This window comes from Laccaria bicolor, genomic scaffold (assembly GCF_000143565.1).
Source record: "Laccaria bicolor S238N-H82 LACBIscaffold_13 genomic scaffold, whole genome shotgun sequence".
NCBI classification, from domain to species: Eukaryota; Fungi; Basidiomycota; class Agaricomycetes; order Agaricales; family Hydnangiaceae; genus Laccaria; species Laccaria bicolor.
The window spans coordinates 119,121-142,339 of NW_001889884.1; the positions used below are offsets into that span (position 1 = coordinate 119,121).

The 23,219-nt window shown below is 46.5% G+C and overlaps 7 protein-coding genes across 7 annotated transcripts; 2 read left to right on the plus strand and 5 right to left on the minus strand.

Annotated features, from left to right (window-relative positions):
• Positions 1-659: 659 nt before the first annotated feature.
• On the minus strand, positions 660-2,060 carry LACBIDRAFT_327512 (uncharacterized protein; the record flags this gene model as incomplete). The annotated part of the gene is made up of 6 exons (XM_001881556.1): positions 660-767; positions 827-995; positions 1,241-1,399; positions 1,524-1,644; positions 1,805-1,835; positions 1,878-2,060. The coding sequence occupies 6 exons, from the start codon at positions 2,058-2,060 to the stop codon at positions 660-662; spliced, it is 771 nt and encodes a 256-aa protein (XP_001881591.1).
• A 966-nt stretch (positions 2,061-3,026) lies between these two features.
• LACBIDRAFT_327513 (putative proline-rich protein) lies at positions 3,027-7,173 on the minus strand (the record flags this gene model as incomplete). The annotated part of the gene is made up of 24 exons (XM_001881557.1): positions 3,027-3,214; positions 3,461-3,520; positions 3,568-3,569; positions 3,623-3,636; positions 3,706-3,762; positions 3,950-3,988; positions 4,035-4,049; positions 4,180-4,226; positions 4,269-4,491; positions 4,526-4,638; positions 4,691-4,700; positions 4,809-4,849; positions 4,923-4,960; positions 5,197-5,267; positions 5,499-5,501; positions 5,702-5,750; positions 5,801-5,818; positions 6,283-6,375; positions 6,542-6,568; positions 6,687-6,730; positions 6,782-6,820; positions 6,881-6,925; positions 6,953-7,062; positions 7,113-7,173. 24 exons carry the CDS (start codon positions 7,171-7,173, stop codon positions 3,027-3,029), a joined length of 1,407 nt encoding a protein of 468 aa, XP_001881592.1.
• A 773-nt stretch (positions 7,174-7,946) lies between these two features.
• Positions 7,947-11,662, minus strand: LACBIDRAFT_294454 (uncharacterized protein; the record flags this gene model as incomplete). Its single annotated transcript, XM_001881558.1, has 15 exons — positions 7,947-8,001; positions 8,116-8,321; positions 8,378-8,533; positions 8,588-8,653; positions 8,710-8,754; positions 8,813-8,974; positions 9,293-9,643; positions 9,702-9,914; positions 9,969-10,409; positions 10,470-10,562; positions 10,610-10,972; positions 11,048-11,125; positions 11,177-11,233; positions 11,260-11,376; positions 11,429-11,662. The coding sequence occupies 15 exons, from the start codon at positions 11,660-11,662 to the stop codon at positions 7,947-7,949; spliced, it is 2,637 nt and encodes an 878-aa protein (XP_001881593.1).
• A 223-nt stretch (positions 11,663-11,885) lies between these two features.
• On the plus strand, positions 11,886-16,029 carry LACBIDRAFT_294455 (uncharacterized protein; the record flags this gene model as incomplete). The annotated part of the gene is made up of 14 exons (XM_001881398.1): positions 11,886-11,906; positions 11,938-12,270; positions 12,569-12,965; positions 12,995-13,427; positions 13,480-13,524; positions 13,576-13,648; positions 13,802-14,143; positions 14,185-14,206; positions 14,451-14,625; positions 14,678-14,746; positions 14,987-15,035; positions 15,243-15,609; positions 15,676-15,689; positions 15,737-16,029. The coding sequence occupies 12 exons, from the start codon at positions 11,886-11,888 to the stop codon at positions 15,453-15,455; spliced, it is 2,172 nt and encodes a 723-aa protein (XP_001881433.1). The 3' UTR covers positions 15,456-15,609; positions 15,676-15,689; positions 15,737-16,029.
• A 443-nt stretch (positions 16,030-16,472) lies between these two features.
• Positions 16,473-16,966, minus strand: LACBIDRAFT_294456 (uncharacterized protein; the record flags this gene model as incomplete). The annotated part of the gene is made up of 1 exon (XM_001881559.1): positions 16,473-16,966. One exon carries the CDS (start codon positions 16,964-16,966, stop codon positions 16,532-16,534), a length of 435 nt encoding a protein of 144 aa, XP_001881594.1. The 3' UTR covers positions 16,473-16,531.
• A 1,384-nt stretch (positions 16,967-18,350) lies between these two features.
• Positions 18,351-19,714, plus strand: LACBIDRAFT_294457 (uncharacterized protein; the record flags this gene model as incomplete). The annotated part of the gene is made up of 2 exons (XM_001881399.1): positions 18,351-19,125; positions 19,173-19,714. The coding sequence occupies 2 exons, from the start codon at positions 18,351-18,353 to the stop codon at positions 19,712-19,714; spliced, it is 1,317 nt and encodes a 438-aa protein (XP_001881434.1).
• A 306-nt stretch (positions 19,715-20,020) lies between these two features.
• LACBIDRAFT_297982 (uncharacterized protein) lies at positions 20,021-22,688 on the minus strand (the record flags this gene model as incomplete). Its single annotated transcript, XM_001881560.1, has 14 exons — positions 20,021-20,054; positions 20,104-20,117; positions 20,176-20,342; positions 20,404-20,551; positions 20,603-20,807; positions 20,867-20,973; positions 21,028-21,118; positions 21,170-21,344; positions 21,395-21,448; positions 21,496-21,604; positions 21,655-22,021; positions 22,072-22,224; positions 22,274-22,318; positions 22,369-22,688. The coding sequence occupies 14 exons, from the start codon at positions 22,686-22,688 to the stop codon at positions 20,021-20,023; spliced, it is 1,989 nt and encodes a 662-aa protein (XP_001881595.1).
• Positions 22,689-23,219: the final 531 nt, after the last annotated feature.

The window sequence follows — 23,219 nt, forward strand, 5'->3', positions numbered from 1 at the left end:
TGCTGCTGGCTATGCAGCAAGGGAGGAACCTATGTGACCTCAAGGCTCGGCTGCCTAGCCTTGAGCTTGAGCAGCTGTTGTTAATAGCGGTTGTGAGGAATTGGAAAGACTTACACGTTGGGCCTCTCATCGATGTGTCGATGTCGTGGGAGGGAAGAACAACGTGTAAAAAAAAATATCATGGTCACATGGCGTCAGAGTTTCAACGGACTTGTGTTCAACTTTTCGACACACATCCAACCTCAGCATCCTCTCATCGCTGGAGCCGCAGCTCAACCAGCAGTCTTGCCTCGGCAGTCTTCACATGGCCGCCTTGTGTTCACATTGACAGATTCACCTGCGACATAGTCTGCACCTTCCTCACTTCACGGCCGACCGTTCGTAACGAACTCACAGCGCCTCACCATTGTTTTCCACATCTTCATCTACATCGTCGTGGCCGCATTCCAACCGCATTCTGCATCTTTGGGTTCATCCCTTCCCATCCATCTCCTTCACACTCCCCACTCACCCTTGCAAATTTAAAAGCATATTCTCCGCACTCAGAAAAAACGCTAATCCTCCCAGTCTATTCACGTCCTTCATCCTCAGACAACTCCTCTTTGTTGGGGATCAGGCGCTGTGTGATTATACGTCCTCTCCTCCCCCTCTACGGCCCTTCAGAACATCGGGTTGTGCTCCAGCACAGTGGACGACCAGCTCTTAAAACTCCTGTGTGAACGGGCGGCGGTGTTTAAGGGCCTGGCGATTGCGTTCCTTGTGACTACCTGGATGTTGGAGATCTGTACGTTTTTCTGCATTTATGGTGGGTGATTGATTTACTTACTTGCGGATGTTGTAGTGTCCATTTATGCCTCTTGTCAATACCTGACTCCGTCTCTCCTCCGCTTTTCTCCTCCGACACACCCAACACAACCGCCGTAACCGCCTGTTCTCCCCGCTCATCCTCCTTCGAATATTTCGCCTCTCCCTCCTTCCGATCTCCGTTTGCCCATCTGGGTTCCAGAGCCAGCACACATCAACCATATCCCCTCCAAAGACTGCTGTGCTCTCTCCATTGACAGCTCACCGTCGCCCATGAGCACAGCTAGATCTCGAGGGTCAATGATCCTCTACAGGCTGCCTCCAGCTGAAGACGGCACTCTCATGCCACCTACATTTCCACATGGATCCGTCTATCCCACCTCTAGCAACTCCATTGTTTCCCTCAACCAACGACGACATTGAGGACAACACACACGACACAAGGGAATGGAAGGAAGGTGGCGCATTCTCATGGCGAGGAGTTATGTGGCATCGCCGTTGATAGTGGCCTTCTCTCTTGTCCCCGTGAATAGACTGGTGCGGGGATGTTTCAATTGGCAAGTGTGGTGCAAAGATTGACCGAAGTTCCCAATCCCTACAGAGACCTAGATCTACCTAGATAGTTTTTTTGTCTTCAAATGTCCGTCACACTAAATTAAAAGCCCTTTGCATCTCAAAACATTGATTGATTAACTACAAAAACATGATACTTAAGTAACCTGTCTATGAGAGCCTGGTAGCACTGATAGCTACTGTAGCACTTGGCAGCAGCTACAGACCCGACAATAGATGCGGCGGCACCTCTGTCAGCCCTATTGCACAATGCAACGGACCAACGGCCTACAGACAATGATCAGCACGATGATGAAATGTGTCAAGCTATTGATGACTACAACAGGTACGATCTGCTACTGATCTAACCGACGATCTATCGGCTAAAACTTTTTTTCCTGATGCAAGGTTGTCGCAACCTGATAGCGGCAAATTGCAATAGCCTCACTTGAGACTTGAATCTTTGGAAGGTGATGAGCCTGTAGCGTGGATACTCTCGGTGGGCTTAGGGTTATACTCACGCGGCGGACTTTGAGGACGGCCTTGCAACGGCCTTGACTAGCTTGACTGACAATGTACGATAGTTTGCCACGCTGAAAAGTTTGCGATTGTTTGGCGGCAGCCTCTTCCCTTCGGAGTCTCGAAGTCAACTCGAATTGCCCTGGAAGCCAAATCGAAGCCAGCAAGCTCGGATACATGAGCATGGTTGTCTGGAGGATTTTTTTTGGATGGGTGACTTAAAGGCTTTTTCACTTCGAGGGTTTGCTAACGTCAACTTCTGTATGGAATCTGAACCAATCTTGAACCCAACTTGAACCTTGCTTGATTAGTACTACGTTACTACTACTGACCGATCTGTAATCCCTTCCGCTCTCAAAGTGAGTCTGGAGGCACATTGGAAATATATTATAATAATTTGTATGTAAGTGTCCCAATTCCGACTAGTTTTATCCCATCTCTCATGCTCAATCATCTGCACCCAGCTGAATCGGTATCGCGACACCGAAGTAATAATGGAGGGGGGCCCAAAGCAAACCCAGAGTACAAACCGCCAGGCACAAGCAGCATCCCAGAGCAACCAAAAAGTCAATCCACATCTCCGGACTCGTCATTTGCCTCAACGAAGACAAGAGTCTGAAGCGCCCCCAACTGCCCATGGCATTCTTCTTCAAAAGGAAGATAATACGCCTCTCGAAGATTAAGAATCAGGCGGCAGCCTAAAATTCTCGAGAATAATTGAGAGAGGCCATAGGCGATTGGCATGTAATAATTCTGCGAGGAAGATGAACGAAAAGAGTATCTAAACCGGTTGAAGCCTTACCTTTGGGTGAGCCCACCCCATGATATTCAGGATCCCTACGAAAAAAGCGCTATTTCGAGGGTTGAGCACAAGGCATGCATTAAACTGGTTTCTTACATCATGGGAAACATAATGCTGTCACGTAGCAGGATCGAATGCAATGGAAATTTGTTTAATGAGAGGAGTGATCTTGTTCCCTTGAAGTAGCTTATGCCAGCTCGTAATCCCATAAACAGGATTACCAGTTCAAATACAAATACTGGTATCCACGATATGAAATACCAGTTTGGGGAAAATGCTAGGCAGATGGGGAAGCTTTGTTGAGATTCGGTGTTGGCTGGATAAATAGGGGATCAACAAGCGATGTGACTTAATTACTAGAACAAAGATCACCAATGCCCAAATTCAGGTCGCGTGGGGAAAGGAGGCTTGGGGAAGGAAAACCTGAAGAAGAAAGGATATCTGGGGGAGGAGGGAGGCCTGAGGGAGGAGGACCTGGAGGGCGTGAAGAGGAAGGACCTAATGAAGGAGGGGGGCCAGGATTAGATCCACCATGAGCTGGATAAAATGGGGATAAGTAATGGATATGACTCCCTTCGTAAAAAAAAAAATCACGGGAGAGGCTACGCAAGTAAATCGCGTCGATCACCACCATCGAAATAATTTCAAGGGCAAATGCGATAGACATCCAGATTGTTACCTTTTTTGAGTGCTTGTACAGGCAACAGATTCGATATAGCATGATGGCTGGGTTGACCATCGATTCAAGTCAATCAGTGATATGGTAGTATGCCTGCTACGAACCTTGCATCGACCAAATCATAATATGGCATCCCCATCCTTGAACCTTCGACGCAGTTATACCTACAAGGTCTTAGCCGTTAGTCTCGAGAGTGGCGGTATTTACGCACATCTAAGCAATTATATGAAGTTGAAGATAATTGTCATGCAAATATTTAGACTCACTCCTGAGACACATTCTTTGCAAAGGAAAAAAGAATAACAAGCGGTAAGGATCGAAGTTAAGGGGTAAAGTAAATCAAACTAACCTTGGGAGAAAATTGAAGTATCAAAACTTCAACGAAACCGGGATTAGCTTGACGGCTCTAAAATCAGACAAGATATTCCCCACCTCTCGCCAAGTATCTAACAACGGTTTTGAGCAAAACGTAATCATAACAACGGAAATGTCAGAATTTTTGCGTACAAGGGAAGGGCTTCGCCGAAGTATCGATTCTGGAAACCCGACCGTTCATGAAATTATTTGTCGAAGCTCAGATACGAAAAACGTACAATTATGAAGAAGATATTCACAAGGGACCATTTTTTCCTCTGCAAACAGAATTAGTACTGAGTCTCGCCCCCGCATTTCACATACCCAGATGAGAGCGACCTAAATGCAACGAGGTGAGAGAATTTGGGGCTTCAGTAAACACATGAACTTCACCTCTACGTCTAACGTTATGACTGGAATACCCGAACATGTTAGCGCTCGTTTGAGAAGGAACTTGTAAAGAACTGACTGTGGTCATAAAGAACCGCAGCCGTGATCGCGACTGATTCGGAAAAGCTATTAGCAATGGAAGCAACTTCAATGCTTGATGGAACATACCTTGGACGTATGTTTGGAACTTCGCCTGTTGCGTAAAGCTGGCGAAGCTGTATCCAAGCATTGTATCCATATGGACGTAAGAGGGAGAAGGAAAGTGATAATGACCACTCTCAACGTGGACGTTTCGCACCACCTTGAATGCCCACAAACGCTCACGGCCTCGATTTCCGTAAATACACAGGGTCATCAATGGGGAGAAGATTTTCGGGTTGTGCCGCAGATCCTAAAGGGTTTTAGACCCTTATCAGCCCTCTTACAAGGGGTGGGAAAAAAGAATATTGTGCCGACGTCCCGAATCCTCCTCTCCAGCGACCACTCCACCAAGCTCCACCAAGCTCCACCAGAGTGAAGTTACCAGTAGTCTTAGATACTTCATCTCGTAAATAACATCCACATGCATGTTTCTCAAGGCAAATGCATACCGATCCAAAACTGTATCAAGAATCCAAATTGCGAAGTCAAGGCACGGGATCAAGGGAGCTCCCTGCAACTCCCCACTTGTGATTGGTTTCAAACCTGGATAAAAACACGGTTACTTACTTTCAGAATCAAAGTATTCGAAGGTTCAAACCTCGGGTCGCCTTATTGTGGTGGGATTCGCAATACTAATAGGCTATAACAGGCGAATGTGTCTTGCACTGGCATCCCACCAACCTGACTGATATCTAGGGGCACTTCTGGATCCGCCAATCCTACATTATGACATTTTTTGAAGCCTTTCTACATGTGGTAAACCGTGATTCTATATGGCCAATGATCAAAATCAATAGAATTGGACCCATCGTCATTCACTGTTTCCCGATCTACATCCCCTTAGGCTCCATATATCTAGTTTACAAGTAGATTTGACATGGACGAGTATTACGACGACGCGACGGGTGGGTCCTAGCTGGTCTCGTTGTCCTTCATCGTCGTTGCTGTTATCTACCTCGTGCCCGAGGTCATCTGCAAAGATCGTGATCCGGCGACAGCGGAGCGGGAGTTGGCGAACATCAAACCCTAAAATTATTGTCAGGGTTCTCAGACACAGCCCCGTGAATCCCTGAGCTGGAGAAGAAAATCTTGGTGTGAGGGAAAACCTATCGTTACAAATTATTATCTTTCCCATAAAATGTAGTTCAAGTGTTCAAAAATTTGGTAGTGTATGTATGTAGTAGACAAGTAGTAGATGATCTATCTCGAATGCCAAGATTACAAGAGGGGGAACTGGTGTAAGTAAGTATCACACACCTCCTACACAAATTGCAGGTTTTGGCTGCATGTAGGATCAACTTCACTCTCAAATGGAAGGTAATATGCTTCTCGAAGGTTGAGCACAAGGCGACAGCCCAATATTCTCGAGAGCAATTGACTAAAGGTCACCGATATTGTAATAGAATAAGACTGCAAAGAATGAGCTATGTAGCTGGTATAAGAGAAACGGGCGAACTTACGGCGAGCCTGGACCATACAAATACATTCACCCCTCCTACAATAAAAGCACTGGGACGATATAATTTAATTTTCAAATGTATAACCAAAAAATCACGTACATGAGAGGAAATAGGATGCTATCACGAATCAAAATTTTTCGTAATCCATGCTTCCCCAATGAATGGATCAATCGTGATTCCCTGAAGTACACCAGCCCAGCTTGAAATCCAAGTATGAAGATCATGAGTTCAAAAACGAACACCGCTATCCAGTATACGGTATACCGGCCTGGAAAATGCACTCCTATACACAGGTTCAATTTTTCAATGGACGCTGCTCTTTCTAAATTTTTGTGCATGTGATAGTGAGTAAAAATTGTGGGGGCAGAATCTGAACAAAGAATCACCAATTGTGCGGCGGAGGTACACCAAGTTAATGGCTGCCATTGACAGCACTTCGATGGCAAATGCAGTGACCATTAAAAATACAGCTTTTCTTTGATGTTTGTACATGCAAGACACCCGATATTGCATGATCGCTAGGGTGGAGCTCGGAATGAGTTATTTGTACTCATGGATGGAATGGCAGTTGTGGAACAAACCTTGCATTGACCAAATTAACACTGTGCTCCCCCATGCTTCCACCTTCACAAGGAAGTTGCCTAGACACCGTAAACGCTTCAGCTTTCAACCCCCTGAATAAAAATAAATAAATAATTCTATCTACATCTAATAAATGAGAAGAACATCCTGAGTAAAAGTTGGAAGCATTCCGAGAAAGAAAGTCACTCCTAATTTCATAGGAAAATAAATCGATACTCAACATGGTAAAGATCAACGAGTGGAAGGACTTTGACTTACATGATGAAGTCCAGCGGAGTTGGAGGGCTGGAATATCAAAACTATCGATTAAAGAATTATCGAATTTATAATTCTCCGTTGCAGAGAGTCGCATACCAAATGCTACGTATCTGCGAGAGCACGTCAACGAATTATAGGTTCTTACTAGACACATGCATACAGAATAAGTCCTTCCGCGAAATACCGATTCTGTAAGTTTGGTTTTTTTGCAGGTTTAATATTCAGAAGCAGGCGACGTACGATGATGAAAAGAATTTTCACGATGGACCATCTTTTTTTCTATGATCATATCCGAATGACCGAATGAGTAGCAATAAATTTTATCTTCAGGTGCCGTACCCAAATAAGCTCGAACTGGGATGCATTAGTAAGATCAGCGTTTAGCTAAGGCGAATTGGCCGTCGCACTAACTTCCAGTTCGAGTGTGGTAACTGGCGTCGCAAACGGTAAGCAAACGAGTGATTTATGAAGTTTTCGAAGAATCCTACGGTGATCGTAAAGAGCCACCACCGCAACCGCCACTCAGAGAAGCTTTCAATGAGTGGAGTGTGGGCGATAAAAGTTCACTTACCTTTGACGTACATTGCGCACTGGGTACCATAAACAAGTTGTGCTTCCTCGGAGGAATTCATTTTGTGGGGGGAGGGAAGAATGGTAGTGTTCGCCTTACACCGTTCTCGATCTTAAGTTAGAACTGTGCCCCGATGGCCCCGTTGGCGATGACATCTGACACGTTCAAACATGGAACGGCGCAACTGTATCAAGCGTAGCGATAAGCAAACCCGTAAGTTTCGGCGACAGGCTATTATACACGGACTTTAGCCTCGCCGTTATCTCACCGCCTTGCCCAAAGATTTACCTGTCGTGAACTTGAGCCGAATCCGCGTAGTGACGTCAACCATGCACGGAGGTTAACTTACCCCGATAATGTTTCAGTTGGCTAATGAAAATATTCAGAGTTGCGTCAATAGTTCTGCTCACCGTGGGTGTTCAACCTCCTCATTTCTAAATAAACTGTCACCCCTATAAAGTATCTCCCACTCATCGAAACTTGGAGGTTTCCCCCGCTACATTTTGTTACTAAATAGTAGTCACGGTATTTCCAATTATCTGGGTTGCGTTTGGGTTGCGTTGTACATCGTTTTGGCGAAGCCCAGGTGTCTTATTCCCATCCACTCAAGTTCTTTTAGTATACATGAATCCACTCCATTCTGCCCAAGTCGAGGCCTTCTATACCAGAAATATCGCTCAATCAATGTATCTCAAGGAGATGTGGTCTTGAACTAATCTACGACGGCCGAAGTGTAGATTGGAATAGTTTTGCGGACACATTCTCCCATTTATGTCTTAAATTTTCGTCAATCTAGGTGCTTATGCCACAGGCCAATCGCGCAAAGGTTCCCATTCATGTAATTCGATAGACATTATCCCTTTCAATCCGTTTTCCGCAGAACGTTGTGCTGGGTGGCTTATATTTTCACGTATGAGGAGTGTAAAATAATTCTCTGGATCAGCATTACCGTTCTACTGGGTCTTTTACAGGCAGAATTCGTACCCTGTCCCGACTCCCTTACAATCCTTCGGTACTCTGGCATTCACTCTCTGTTGAATTATCACTCGCAACTGTCGCTTTACAGCTTATTGGTTGTTTACTGATGGGGACTCGCTTGCCAATCAGTGGATCCCACTGGGTCTTTATCCTCGTTGGAGGACCCTGCTCAGGGATGAACTTCGCCTGATCAGTCGGTTCAAGTTGCAACATGGCAACCTCAACGTCCACCTGAATTTCCTCCCGCGTTTAATTAAGGTATTGAAAAAAAAACGGAAGGTACTTACTTCATGATCACTTGGAGGTGAAGGATTGGCGATGTGTATAACATTGATCGTCTCCTTCTCCGCAAAACGCACTCGCTTCGAAGGTGATGGCTGCGTTTCTGGTTCCGAATTGTTGTTGATTAATTTCATTGCTGTTCTTTTCCCCAGAAGGGAGGCCTGTTTCGTCGTTCAGTATCCAGTAAAGAATTGTGTAGAGTGTGAAGAACTGACGGGCTTAGAATTGTGCGGCTGCAGGACAGGTGTCGTGTGTACCACCTTTTCCAAAGCGGGAATGACCTGGACATAGAACTTCAGTTCACATTCGTCCGACGTTGTAGCACGAAATAATTTACCGGATTAGCGTCTCCCGCAGTGGGAGGCGGTTGCACAATATCAGGCTATTTGAAGGAATAGAATCAAGCTTTTTTCGTTAGACTTCTTTTTATCTACACTCACAGACTTTCTTCGAGACAACCCAAACGATAGCGCTTCCTTCAACTCCGCATTCTCGCCTTCTATTTTTTCCGAACGCATCTGCAACGCAGTGAACTCCTCCCTCAATGCCCAAAGCGCATCCCGGAACTTGTCCCTCTCCTTCTCCACTCTTTCGCACTTCATCTGTAAACGGGTCAGGTCATCAATTGGGTCCATAGAAACGCAATCTGAAGTCGTCTTTGGGCAGTTTATGTGGAATGGCTGTCTGGATGAACGTCGATGGCAAGGAAGGATGACGTTTGATATATGCTGTTGCGAAGCGTGTTGACTCGGAACGTGTGAAGGGCGTTTCTTCTCGACATGAAAAATAACAACAAACATCCCAACTCAGTTTCGTCAAGGCTCCTTCTACAGTACTCAACCTGAAAACTGGATAAAGGGAAACAATGTTCATGGCTAGTCCGAGTCCGAACACGATGAAAACCCAGAAGCTGAATCGACATCCGCTTCAATGTCCTCCTCGACAGAAAGTGACGCTTCGACAGGCCGAGCCTTAGTGGCGTTTCGAATAGGCATCTTTCTCTTAGCCACTTCCCCGCCCACACTCCCGGTCTCGCTGTTCATCCTAGATGGCTTCCGCTTAGACTTCTTCACGGTACGTTCGTCAGACACTTCTCCTTCGAGTTCCTCCTCCGCTCCCTTGCGGTTACCTTTGGATTTTCCTTTCGTCTTTGGCCGTGTAGGCTTCTTCGCGGCTTCATAGGCCTTCGTCCAAGGGGCGAGCTTATCGGCCAGCTCCCGAGCAAATTCCTCGTTGTACGATACGCACTCCATAGAAATTATACTGATCGACTAAGAGGTAATCAGAGCCGTCCGCATGACGCATCTTAAGTCAAACTTGCAAACGCACCTCTTCTCCACGATCAAAAGCGCCAATAACATCTTGCACCGAAAGATATTTTGCATCCTTATTCTCCTTGATCCTTTTTATCTCACTTTCCACAGCCTTTACATCAGGTTCTTCGCCGCCATTTCTCTTTCGAAAAGCGATTCGAGCGCGCATCTCCAGATATTCGGGGTATTTCTTATGTTCGACGATCTTCTTGCCCCATTTCTCCCTGACCTTGAAATGAAAGGGTAAGACGGTCAATATTGAATGGCATAGTTTGCAACTCACCGCTGGAGTTTGACTTTGAAACTCATCACGAGTCAGCGTCCCAGCCTCTTCAGGTGTGTACTGCCCAAGATAATTCCAGCGCGCCATTTTCTCGCTCCGCACAGGAGCAAAAAGCGACCAAACAGATCCCAGCATAGCTTTCCTGCACGAAAGCAATAATCCCGGACCGCCAGGATAACTGGGCATGTTCGGATTGAGTTGGTACGTTGCCGTTAGGAACTGGAAGTTGCGACCTGGAATCTTTTTCTTCTCGTCTTTTTTTCCTCGCGTATCCCATATGAAACCCATCATCGGCAAACCAAAGGTGTTGGTCAGGAATTGCCGCGGAAGTCTCAAATCATGGGCAGGCGGGTTTATTGCGTAGGATGGGATACCGCTGAGAACGTGAGCTGCTCGCTCAGGGTTTAAGACGAACAGGTCTCCCTCATCCTTGGCCTTCATCTGATGAGAGTGGATAGGGTAGATAAAACTTGAACAACCGAAATGGATGAAAGGACATACAGGAGCTGAAGGACTCTTGAACTCGTCCAAATCCTTAGAAGTAGACGCGGACTTCGAAGTAGATGCTTTCGAGTTTAATGTACCTTGCGAGGGCTATAGTTGCGTGAAATCGTCAAGTCTACCTCTGGAGATTCTCTCACCCGCTTGCCAGAGCTGCTCGCTTCCCGTGGCTGAGTCTTCGACGTCGAAATGAATCGGTTTTTTCCCTTGGCCGGCGAGCTTTGAGGCGTATCTTCCACAAATGAGTCACCCACGACTGGTGACGTGGCACTAGCGTCCAACGCCCCTGTCGAACCCGTGAAAAACGATAGTTCTGTAATCCCGCTCGAGAAATCCTCAACCTCCTCCTTTCGTTTCCCCTTGTCTCGTGAGTGAAGAGGACTTGAATCAGGCATAGCCTTAGCCTTCTTCGCTTCCTTCACTTCTTCCGAATCTGATAAGTGATGAATGTCCCGCTTTTTCCTCATTGAGGAGGTGGCATCCATCTTCGTAGGAATGCCGACCTTGGGATAATCATGTCAGCACAAAACAATCTGGAGACACGCCAACATGTTCGTCTTGGAACAGAATCGACGTACCATTGCGGTGTTGAATTCCTCAGCACCAAAATCCTCGCCTTTGCTTGTAGTGAGGGTGGCGTCGTGCAAGCCTGATTTCTATGAAGTAATGATTCAACAATGTTCCTCTTTGAAACAAGGAAGACCGACCTTCGGGGGAGTGGAAGGAGACCCCGTTTTAAAGCATTTGGCGGGGAAGGGTGTTTTCTATCGAGCTGGTCAGTAATCGATACGCACGCAAGCTGATTCGAAGCGCCTGCCTCATCCTCTTCGCTGTCCAAGATCTCAATGATGTCTATTGCGTCGCTTGTCTCCACGATCTTCTTGGGAGACATTTCCGTGGACAAACCCTGCACGAAACGAGTTACAACCCAATCGAGTTAGTTGAAAATGTGAACTCACCAGTGCTTCAACCTCCCATCCCCTCTCAAGCCTCTGAGATCTCTCTAATTCTAGTCTGAGCTTCATATTCTCATCCTTCAGCGCCCTGATCGTTTTCTCCGCGTCGGCACGACGGTGAATTTCCGTGACCAACTCCTCCCTCAGCTTCTCTTTGCTCGTGCGTTCCTGTTCGACATCCTCAAAGAACCTCTTGTGTTCGAGTCGTAGCTGGAAAATTTCAAGAGATTCTTCCATAAGTAGCAGGAGGTGAGGGCAGAGCTGAGAGAACAAGTCGAACCTGTTTTGGCTGCAAGTTAGTTCTCACACTTGTCAAACTTCGTGACGTTGACGTTGGGGACCGCCGAGGAGTTTATTGAAAAATGGTGTTGTTGCCAAACAACGCCAATTATAATGATCGCTGCAGTGGCATTCCTCTTGATCACTTGTGTTTGGCTCTTGTTTTCCTGTCCTCATCGGTATGTTCTCTCCATTACACACGGTATGTCACATTCAAGGAAATTCCGACGTAGCGAGAACACGACTGGCCCATACCGCCCAACGTCCAAATTGACTGTTGCGCCGAATTGCATCACAATCCAAGTAACAATGCCGAAGATCCAGCTCCGTATTGTATTCCAGCAACCTTCACCCTACCACTCCCTTCGAAAGCCCTTTTCTTCATCTCCCGAGGGGCGCTTTCAAATGGGGTCATCAACTTCGTCCCATCCCACTTCCAATATAAAGGCGGTTCAGAGGGCGTGGTTGTTGATGTTGACATGAACTATTGGGACCCACCACTCTTGGACAACCTCAGAGTCTGTCAGATTACGAGGGGAGATGGGGGCGTGGGCGTTGGTATATTCGTGAGTCCTTCGTTTCGCTCATCGATCTCGGTCGGTCGTTTACTATGAAATATAAAAGTCAGATTGGGCAGGACGTCCAAGAAGCCATCAAGTCGAATTTGAAGTCACCATAAACCTTCCTCCCGTCCCAAACGACGCTATCATATACATCGACTCTCTCGAAACGGACATGCCGTTGTTTGAGCATTGGATTGGGGAGCTTGTGACACTGTCTACTTCAACTCGATCGTATTGGGGACGGAGTCTAGGGGTGTTTATGTAGCGGTTTGTTTCATTTTGCGCTTCAACCTACTAGTAGCTGACGAACCAATCAAAGTCACTAAATGCCGTAAATGTAGAGATCAAGAACTCCCATAGCCCAATTCAAGGCGTCATCAACGCTTGGAGCTCGTTATCACTCGTTACTCCTAACGCGCTTATCAATGTTTTTCTTGTTTCCATGTCTTGCGTGGTCATTGCCCAAAGCTATATTTGGCATAACTTGAAATTGTTTGCTGAGATTATTTTCGGGATTTCTTCATCACAGGCACAATTCGTTCCTTGCCAAAAGCGATCATCAACGTCTTGTTCAGGCGTCCGTCCTCCTGCATTCTTGAACGAATCACTGATTTCAGTTGTTCATATTCCATGGAATCGCAAGGAAATGACATTCGTAAATCTTGTGAGATACCCCCTGCATTGGTCTCTTAACTCTCGTTTGTTAAATGACTATCATCTCTCGTAGACGCCCAAAAATACCCAGCATGTTCAAACAGCATCTCTCTCGCCGAGGAACTCCTCAGCATATTCGATCGACTCAGAACATCTGAACAAAATCTTAAACAACGAGAAGAAGACGCCCAACGAATGTTTCGCGAGATGGAATCACTCAGCAAACAACTCCAACAATCCAAGAGTGAATCTCTTCATCTGAAAGAAGGTGTCCTCCCGGATCTGCACAGAGAGAACAAGCGACTCGTGGAGGAAAACAAGAAGCTGTCGGTCCAACTCAATGCGCTTATAGGACGACCTTTTGAGGACGGGAAGGATTTGTCGAGGAACGCTCAAGCTCCGGCGATACCTCACACTGTCCAGTCCAACGCGGTTTATCGTGGGCATCGCCGCAGGCTCGTTATGGCCCTTGACGTTGGCACAACGTTCAGTTGCGTCTCATATAGGTATGTCAGAAGGTACCTTAACGCTGTATAACATACTCATCAAACGATCTAGCGTTCTCGATCCAGGTCAAGTGCCAATGATCAAGGGCGTCACAAGGTGAATTGTATTCTCAACGTTCCGCGACTTTATATTACTCATATAGCGCAGATATCCGGCACAGGAGCAGATTACTGGCATGTCGAAAATTCCTTCCGTGCTTTACTACGACCAAGAGGGAAAGGTACGCGCCGTAGGCGCTGAGGCGCTACTCGAAGGTATATATGAGAGAGCGGAGGATGAGACGTGGACGAAATGTGAATGGTCAGTTTCCTGCTTCACTCTAACAGATGGGATTTATGACTCTGACAGGTTTAAACTTCACCTTCGTCCTCAGACGCATCCAATGGAACTTCCCCCTCTACCTTTCAACAAATCAGTCGTCGAGGTTTTCGCAGACTATTTCAAGTACCTTTTCAATTGTGCTTCCCAATATATCCAAGATACCCATGCCAATGGTCGGCAAATGTGGTTGGCCGTCAAGGATGACATCGATTTTATTCTGCCTCATCCAAATGGGTGGGATGTCACCCAACAAACGCAAATGACAAAGGCGGCAATTATGGCTGGGATTATTCCTGATACCCCCTCAGGACGTGCGAGAGTGTCATTTGTAACTGAAGGAGAGGCGAGTTTGCATTTTTCGATGCAGAATGGCCTACCTGCAGATGCCTTCCTGGTGAGTTGTCATTTGATTTCAATATTCCACTCTAAATTTAGGTTTCAGGAGGGAGATGGTGTGGTTATTGTTGACGCAGGTGGAGGGACGATAGACTTCAGCACTTTTTCACGTTCGGAAAATCATAATACTTTTGAAGAAATTGCAGCGCCGCAGTGTAAAAATCAAAGCTTAGTTCCCTTCCGTCGCTAAAACTTTTTCAGGTCATTTCCATGGCTCGGTTTTCGTCACCATCCATGCACGAAGCTTTCTGAATGGTACTCTCTTCACCGCATGGCCTCTATGAAACTTTCTCATGAATTTTCAGAACACCTTGCTCAATCCGAGTTCATCGATGAACTTGACCACATTGTTCGCTGTTTTGACAAAACTACGAAACTCCGGTTTCGGGATTCGGTTGGGCCGCAGTATGTCAAATTTGGAGGTACAAGAGACAGTGATCCCAGCGTCGGCATTCGGTATGGACAACTGCTTATTCCAGGGTAAATATTCGCGTCCTTGAATCTTTAAACTGTAAAACTGAAAAGCTTTCAGCTCAGTCGTGTCCAAATTTTTTGAGCCCTCCATTGACTGTATCATCAATGCGATTTTGGATGCTCGAAAGTCAGTTAACCGGAATATAACTGTGGGTGAATCCGAATTACAATGATGTCTCCGCGTAGTGACGGGGAGCCTCTATCCAGCATGTTGTTCTCGTTGGAGGCTTTAGCGCAAGCGATTGGCTTTTTGATCAAGTCCGCAAGTCGCCACGACTAAGCGATCTCCATATAATAAGGCCTGACAACCATGTGTAAGGCTATCACCCTTGACACCCCGGCGATAGCCTAACTTCACTAAATGCAGTAGTAAAGCGGTTTCGGATGGAGCGATATCCTTTTACCTTGACCGGACCGTGCGTACGCGCCTCTCAAAAGCCACATACGGAATGTTTTGTCACATTCCATACGATCCAACCCTACCAGATCACTTGAAACGCGCCTCACACGCGTTCATGAGCATTTCTGGATCTAAGAGAATTGGCGATGCGTTCGATATCATCTTGCCTAAAGTTTATTTTGTGCTTGTATAATTGAGCTAATGTAACTGATGGCATTTTTAGGATACCCAAGTGTTGGAGAATAAGGAGTTCAGACAATCGTATTTCCGGGAATCGCAATCTAGGAATGACTTCAAGGATGTTGCGATCTCTGTCTGGTGTTACAAGGGTCCGTTGTCTCAGCCACCGATGTGGAGAGACGTGGATACTGGTCCGTATTCTCCTTTGATTAGTTTTCCCGTATCCCGAACTGTGGCGACTCTCTCGAGCAGGTAAATACGTTAAAATTTGGACAATCAAGTTGGACCTCTCCCATATAAATTCATCCAGAAGTAACGAGGAACAGGTGAATTACTCTCGAATTGAATACGACCTGGTTTTTCTCTTCGGGTGGACAAATTTGAAAGTTCAACTAGCGTGGAAAGAAAATGTGAGTTCAATTCCGTTGCGTTTGCTGCTTGCTAAAGCTCACATGACTGTGCTTCTTGTTAAAAAGGGGAATGAGAAAAGGTATATCTTTTTTAAATACGACGATGTGATACTGAGTCTACTCGTAGGAGTGCTACCACAATTATTTCTGAGGATGCTTGAAATGTTACGCCTTCTTCCGAACTCTTGGACAGATTCAATCTATCGAATATTACGAGCTTACATTTGACTTGTGAAAATTTGATGCCAAGTATGTCATCGGTGGAGGGGTGTAGTTGGTGAGGGGGAGGGGGTCGATACTACTGAGCGGGGTGTCCTGATGGGAATGTGAGAGGACATGTTTTTTTCTGTGCTGCATGCTGCCCTTGGATCATTACTTTGTCGTTAATCCACAATCATTTATATAAAATACCTTGGTTGGACTGCGTCGCCGTCAAAGAGGAAGGAAAATTTCTAGTCCAAAAAGAAAGTGCCCTCCTGTTCAAAGAAATTCTGGTTTGTACAGGCACTGCCAGGAATCGAACCTGGGTTCCAAGAATCTAGGTAAAGGCTATTTCCAGATCAGAATCTTGAGTGATAACCGCTACACTACAGCGCCACCACTTTTATGGAGGCAAAGAAATACAAGTGCGCTTTCGACTGTTACCACCCAGTGGTCTGCCAAGGCCGGTCAGATTGCACGAGGAAGAGGATCTACTTGACTCTTAGAACACCATGATATGTCGACCTGGTATGGTCAGTGATGTTTGTCCCAAGACCCCCTCGATCGACATCATGGCTCAAATTCATAGAGAAAAGTATGTCACATTCGAGGGGTGCATCAACGAGACAATTAAAAGAAGGAGAAGACCGTCAGAAAAACTATGAGTTGAAGCATGTATCGATTTAATCACGGCGTAACTGCTAAATCGACGGCTTTCACCTCACCCTACTAATTCCCTGGGTTTATTGGCAAGTTTCCCCAAGCCTCGCAAGATACTCCCCACCCCATTCAATATCTGACCAACTGTGCCGAGTATCGCTCCAACCAGAGCGAAGGGCGTTGTGAGAAGGATCAACAAGCCCTTTCCGATGTCCTCAAGAATGGTATCGCGTTGGCCTCCGGTAGAAGCTCGAAGTTCCTTGGCCTTCGTACGATATTCTGCCTTGACTCTGGGGTCTGGATGCTGGTTCGCCATGTGATCCATCGCCGACGCGATATCCTCTGCAGCCCTGTCCATCTCTTTCACATTCCCATTTCCTGCCGCCTGTACGCGTCGATAAGCAGCCATCTTGTTGTCGAGGTTCTTTAACGCTTTGTTCCACTCAATTTCAGCGGCGTCAGGCTGAGGGGGCACGTCCAACTTCGTGTTAATCATGACTACTTTTTGACTCTGACAATTCCAAAGAAGATTCAGCAAGTGAAGTCAAAGGGATTATCGAGTCATACCTGGAGGGACACGCAGCTGGTGGTAGTTGTGGATTAAGAAAAACGTGCTGCGCGGCGTTAGCCTGGTTGAGGCTCGTGAGAAGACTTGAGGCGCTTATTTATGTAAGATCGGATTTTTATAACAGGTTCGACAACTTACGGCAGTTATGAGTCAGTCGTGCCGATTCAAGGTGCACAAATCCGAAAATTCTGACCGATGTCCAGATTACAGCAACTAAAAATCAGCTAGAACAAGGGGAAGATTTAATGAAATATCACGTATAGTGGGATGTCCCTTGTTCATATCCGGTTGTTTCGATAGTTATTTTGGTCAAGAGTCCGGGGTCGATGCAAGATCGATGACATTTTTTCTCCCGAAGAAAGGCAGTAGTCCCGGCACTTCAATAGATCCCCCGAAGAGTAGCAGTCAGTGCTTGCCAGTGCCCTTCGAAATATCTCAGTTTTTATTACCAATGGATGAGACAGATAAGTGTTGGGACTTGTCACTTGAGTAGTAGGTGCAGAACCGGGCCCACTGGTCAAGGGCGACTCCGAGGCGAGTCAATGCCGAGTCGCGAATACCTTGACAAACATTTCAAGGACCGGGAAAGGAGGAGACAAGGGGGAAACTGCTTGATTTTGTTTGAAAAGCGACGCAAAACTTGGCCGAGGAATTATGTAAAGGCGTTAGGTTCCTTGACCGTTCCCAGCTTTGTACGAGTCGTCCTGGTAATATGGAGGCGAGTCCTTCCCCAAGTGACCCTGGTAATTGAAAGGAGCGAATGAAATCTTGTCCGGCGTTTTCCAAGTCGTCAAGCTCGGACAAACAAAAAGCAGGCATAAATCACCTCGCAGTGGTGTTCCGAAATTCAACTTGAATTCAACGTTCAACTCCCAAGTTCATGCAACACTGTGTTCAATTTTTCGTATCCATTACAAACCGACATGACCGTTTTGTCACCGGCCACCATTGGATGTTTGATCCGTATCAATCGTATCAGCGTTCTGTGCATTGAGTTGTTCAAAAAAAATCCTGGGAATGGCAAGATTGCGTGTCCCAAAAGCCGTCGAAACCCACAATTTCTTATCAACAGATACTTCTGTTCACATCAAGTTCACATAGCCTTCTGTCGATCACATCTCATATTTTCGATCCACGTGATGTCGCTAAGGCTATACATGACTGATCTTTTTCAGGGCTCGTCGACGTCTATTCCTTGATCAGCGCAGTGACTATCGCAGCAGCCGCAGCAACGGGAGACCTTACAATTCCCTATACATTCCTCACATTCATCCGTTTCAAATCCTTTCTTCCAACTTGAAGGGCTCGAGTCATGATTATCGAAAAACACCCGCTTCCAGAGGATTCGACTCCGACTGATGCACCACCATCATACGATACCGTAAGGCCTATTCGAAACGGTTACAGGGACACAAAACCTCCGACTTCATCATCAGCGACGTCCTCCACACAATCGCCACCGCCTAGGCATCCCCCCACGTCGCCAACAACAATAACAAAAGGCAAGGCGCGTGCGAATTGGTTCAACTTTGCTGCCCATCGCACCTCACGAGACGTCCGAAACACCGTCCTTGGTCTCGTACGCGACCTAGTTCGTGAATACCACACCAATTCTCCTGCGCCGGCAGGCATACTTCAAAGCTGTGCAGAAGCCTGTGCAGCACACAATCTCTGCCTCGCTTCCATTCTTCAAGAAAAGTCGATAGAGGAACATACCCCTTTATATTGGGCCATTGTGAAACGGGTCCCAGACGAGGCCACCGACGAGGATACCCAGATACCTGACCTTCTCACGGCGTTGCTCTCCCATTCAACGCCACTCACGCGAGAGACGATTTCCGATGTACGAGTGGCCTGCCTCATTACGTCTGACCAGGCGCTATTCCAGCGGTTGAGGATGTCACCAGAGTTTTCGAAGATCTCAGGGAGGGACGAGATGTTGCTGGGAGCGACGCTGCCGATGGATGATATCGTTGTTGAGGATCTGGCGGGAGACGAGGGCGCGTTTGCTGTGAACTTTGAGATCCCGCAGTTCCAGAAGAGGATGATGGTTTCAAAGGAAATCGTGTTGGAATTTATCGCCCGAAGTTAGTCTTTACCCTTCTCTTTGACCGCTCATTGATTTCGTTTCAAGGTCGCATGTGGAAGCTAGAATTCTCGATAGCCAACGACTATCAAGCTCACCCTCGACCGGGGTCATGGTGCATCTCCCTCTCTCTGCTCGAGAATAGCCCCCCGTGCTGGATAGACTCTCGCCTGCTTGTCCAAGAACCGGACACAACACCCCCAATACCCTCACCAGACACAAAGTCACCTACGTCCCCCGGGCGCTCTCCTTCTTCTCCATTCGTCTTTGGTGCAGGCCGCCTCAAAGCGAAACCCACCATCTCCATACGACTAAAGTCAACCCAGCAGCTGTTCGCACCCAGCCAGTCGAAGGTCGTGGTTTCGCTAGAAGACAGTCTGATGGGCTCTAGCTTGCAATACGCGTACGCCTCTTCTTCTTTCCATTTCAATGCGGTTCTGATGCTCTCCATTGCAGTGGAAGCTCGTACATCGCTGCTGACGAGCAACTTCGCGCGCGCTTGGAGGCGAGACTTTGTAAACCAGAAGCCGAATGCATCATATGTTAATGAGACGCTTTTTTTACCTATACTTATCTCATTCGAATGTTAAATACCACCACCCTGTAACAGATATATACCGCGTAAATGACGGTCGATGAAACTGTATTTTAAATGCATTTAGGTCCCGAAGATTGAAAGCTGAGGCCCGAACCTGGATTACATATTATGATAATATGAATGAAATGAATCCCCACAAGTCAAATGTGGCCCCGTAATGTGAAGAACTTCGATAGATCGAATCTATCTAAGATAGCATGCGTGCATTATATTGTTACACAGTTTCGCCCAAGAGTCCTATTTCTGCACGTAGTAGTCCGTTGCCCAATTTACGGCTCTGCAAAGAGAACGTAACGTGTCAAGCATCCTCGTAAATAATTGTGGTGGCACTCCTACAAGCAGGAGTCAGCATCACATCGTCCCACGATAAAAAAGGTATACCTTTCCTCGATTCCCTATACAACAGGAAGCACAATCATGTAAGCCTTAGGAAGCAGCAAATGTTGAACTCACATTTTCTTTCCAAGCGAGTTGAACTTTCAAATTTGTCCACCCAAAGAGAAAAACGAGGTCGTAATCAATTCGATAGCAACTCTCCTGTTCCCCATGACTTCTGGATAGAGGAAATGGATTTATGTCAGAGAGGTCCAACTTGATCGTCCAAATCTTGACGAATTTATCTGCTCGGGAGAGTCGCCACAGTTCGGGATACGGGAAAACAGATCAAAGGAGAATACGAACCAGTATTCACGTCTCTCCACATTGGCGGCTCAGATGATGGACCCTGGTAACGCCAGACAGAGATCGTAACATCCTTGAAGTCATTCCTAGTTTGCGATTCCCGGAAATACGATTGTCTGAATTCCTTATTCTCCATTACTTGAGTATCCTAAAAACGCCGTTAGCTAAATTGACTCAACTATACATGCAGAAAACAAACTCTGGGCAAGATGATATCGAACGCATCGCCAATTCTTTTAGATCCAGAGATGCTCATGAACGCGTCTAAGGCACGTTTCAGGTGATCTGGTATGGTTGGATCGTATGGAATGTGACAAAACATTCCGTATGTGAACTTTGAGATGCGCGTACGCACGGTCCGGTCAAGGTAAAAGGAGATCGCTCCATCCGAAACCGCTTTATTACTGAATTGAATGAAATTAGGCCATCGCCAGAGTATCAAGGGTAACGGAGGCTTGCTTACACATGGCTGTCAGGCCTTATTACATGGAGATCGCTTAGTCGTGGCGACTTGCGGACTTGATCAAAAAGCCAATCGCTTGCGCTAAAGCCTCCAACGAGAACGACATGCTAGATAGGGACTCCTCGTTACTACACGGAGACACCAATGTAGGATTCACCCACAGTTATGTTTCGGTTAGCCGACTTTCGAACGTCCAAAATCGCGTTAATGATACAGTCAATGGAGGGCTCAAAAAATTTGGACACGGTTGAGCTGAAAGCTTGTCAGTTTACAGATTAAAGATTCATGGACGCGAACATTTACCCTGGAATAAGTAGTTGTCCAAACCGAATGCCGAGTCTGGGATCGCTGTCTCTTGTGCTGCCGAATTTGACATACTGCTTCTCAGCTGAATCCCGGAACCGGAGTTTTGTAGATTTGTCAAAACAGCGAACAATGTGGTCAAGGTCATCGATGAAGTTGGAATCAGCAAGGTGTTCTGAAGGTTTATAAGCAGGTTTTATGGACGGTATCAGTTGAGGAGAATACCATTCAGAAAACTTCGTGCATGCATGGTAACAAAAACCGAGCCATGGAAATGACCTGAAAATGTTTCAGCGACCGAAGTGAAGTAGGCGTTTCATCTTTACACTGTGGCGCTGCGATTTCTTCAAAAGTATCATGATTTGCCGAACGTGAAAAAGTGCTGAAGTCTATCGTCCCTCCACCTGCATCAACAATAACCACACCATCTCCCTCCTAAAACTCAACTTTAGATCAGAAAGTTGGAATCAAATGTGACAACTCACCGGCAAGGCATCTGTAGGAAGCCCATTCTGCATCGAAAAATGCAAACTCGCCTCTCCTTCAGTTACAAATGACACTCTCGCACGTCCCGAGGGGGTATCAGGAATAATTCCAGCCATAATTGCAGCCTTTGTCATTTGCGTTTGTTGGGTGACGTCCCACCCATTTGGATGGGGCAGAACAAAATCGATCTCATCCTTGACGGACAACCACAATTCCCGACCATTAGCATGGGTATCTCGAATATATTGGGAAGCGCAAGTAAAAAGGTACTTGAAATAGTCCGCGAAAACCTCGACTACTGAATTGTTCCAAGGTAGAGGGGGAAGCTCCATTGGATGTGTCTGGGGACGGAAGTGGAGCTTGAACCTGTGAGGCGAGTCATGAATTCCGCCGTTAGAGTGAATTTGGAAACTGACCATTCACATTTCGTCCACATCCCATCCTCTGCTCTCTCGTATATATCTTCGAGTAGCGCCTCGGCGCCTACGGCGCGTACCTTCCCCTCTTGGTCGTAGTAAAGAACGGAAGGAATTTTCAACCCGCCACTACTCGACTGGTGGCCAGGATATCTGTGCTAGATGTAATATAAACTCGCGGAACGTAGAGAATACAACTCACCTTGTCACGCTCTGGATTACTGGCACTACACCTGGATCGAGAATACTAGATCGTTTGATGGGTAAGTTATAGTTTTAGGGTACCTTCTGACATACCTATACGAGACGCAACTGAACGTTGTGCCAACGTCAATAGCCATAACGAGCTTACGACGGATCCCACAATAAGCGGAATTGGACCGGATAGTGTGAGGTATCATCGGAGCCTGTTCCAACACCGCGCTCCTCGACAAGGCCTTCCCATCCTCAAAAGGTCGTCCTTTGAGGGCATTAAGTTGGCCGGACAGCTTCTTGTTTTCCTCCACGAGTCGCTTGTTCTCTCTATGCAGATCCGGGAGGACACCTTCTTTCAGATAACGAGATTCACTCTTGGATTGTTGAAGTTGTTTATTGAGTGATTCTATCTCGCGAACCATACGTTTGGCGTCTTCTTCGCGTTCTTTGAGATTTTGTTCAGAGGTCCTGAGTCGATCGAATATGCTTAGGAGTTCCTCGGCGAGAGAGATGCTGTTTGAACATGCTGGGTATCTTTGGGCATCTACAACTGATCGAAAGAGACGATTCAGCTGTTCATTTGGCGAGCGAGTTGCGAGACTAATGAAGGAGGTATCTCACAAGATTTACGAATGTCACTTCCTTGCGATTCCATGGAGTCCAAACCACTAAAATCAGTAATAATGCAGGAGGACGGAAATCTGGACAAGACGTTGATGATCGTTTTAGGCAAGGAACGAACTGTGCCTCATGCTGGGTATCTTTCGAGTACTACCTTTGGGCGTCTACAACTGATTGAAAGCGATGATCGTCATTTGGCGAGCGAGAGTTACGAGACCAATGCAGGAGGTATCTCACAAGATTTACGAATGTCATTTCCTTGCCATTCCATGGATTATGAACTACAGAAATCAGCGATTCGTTCACGAACACAGACTCGGAGGGACGAAAAA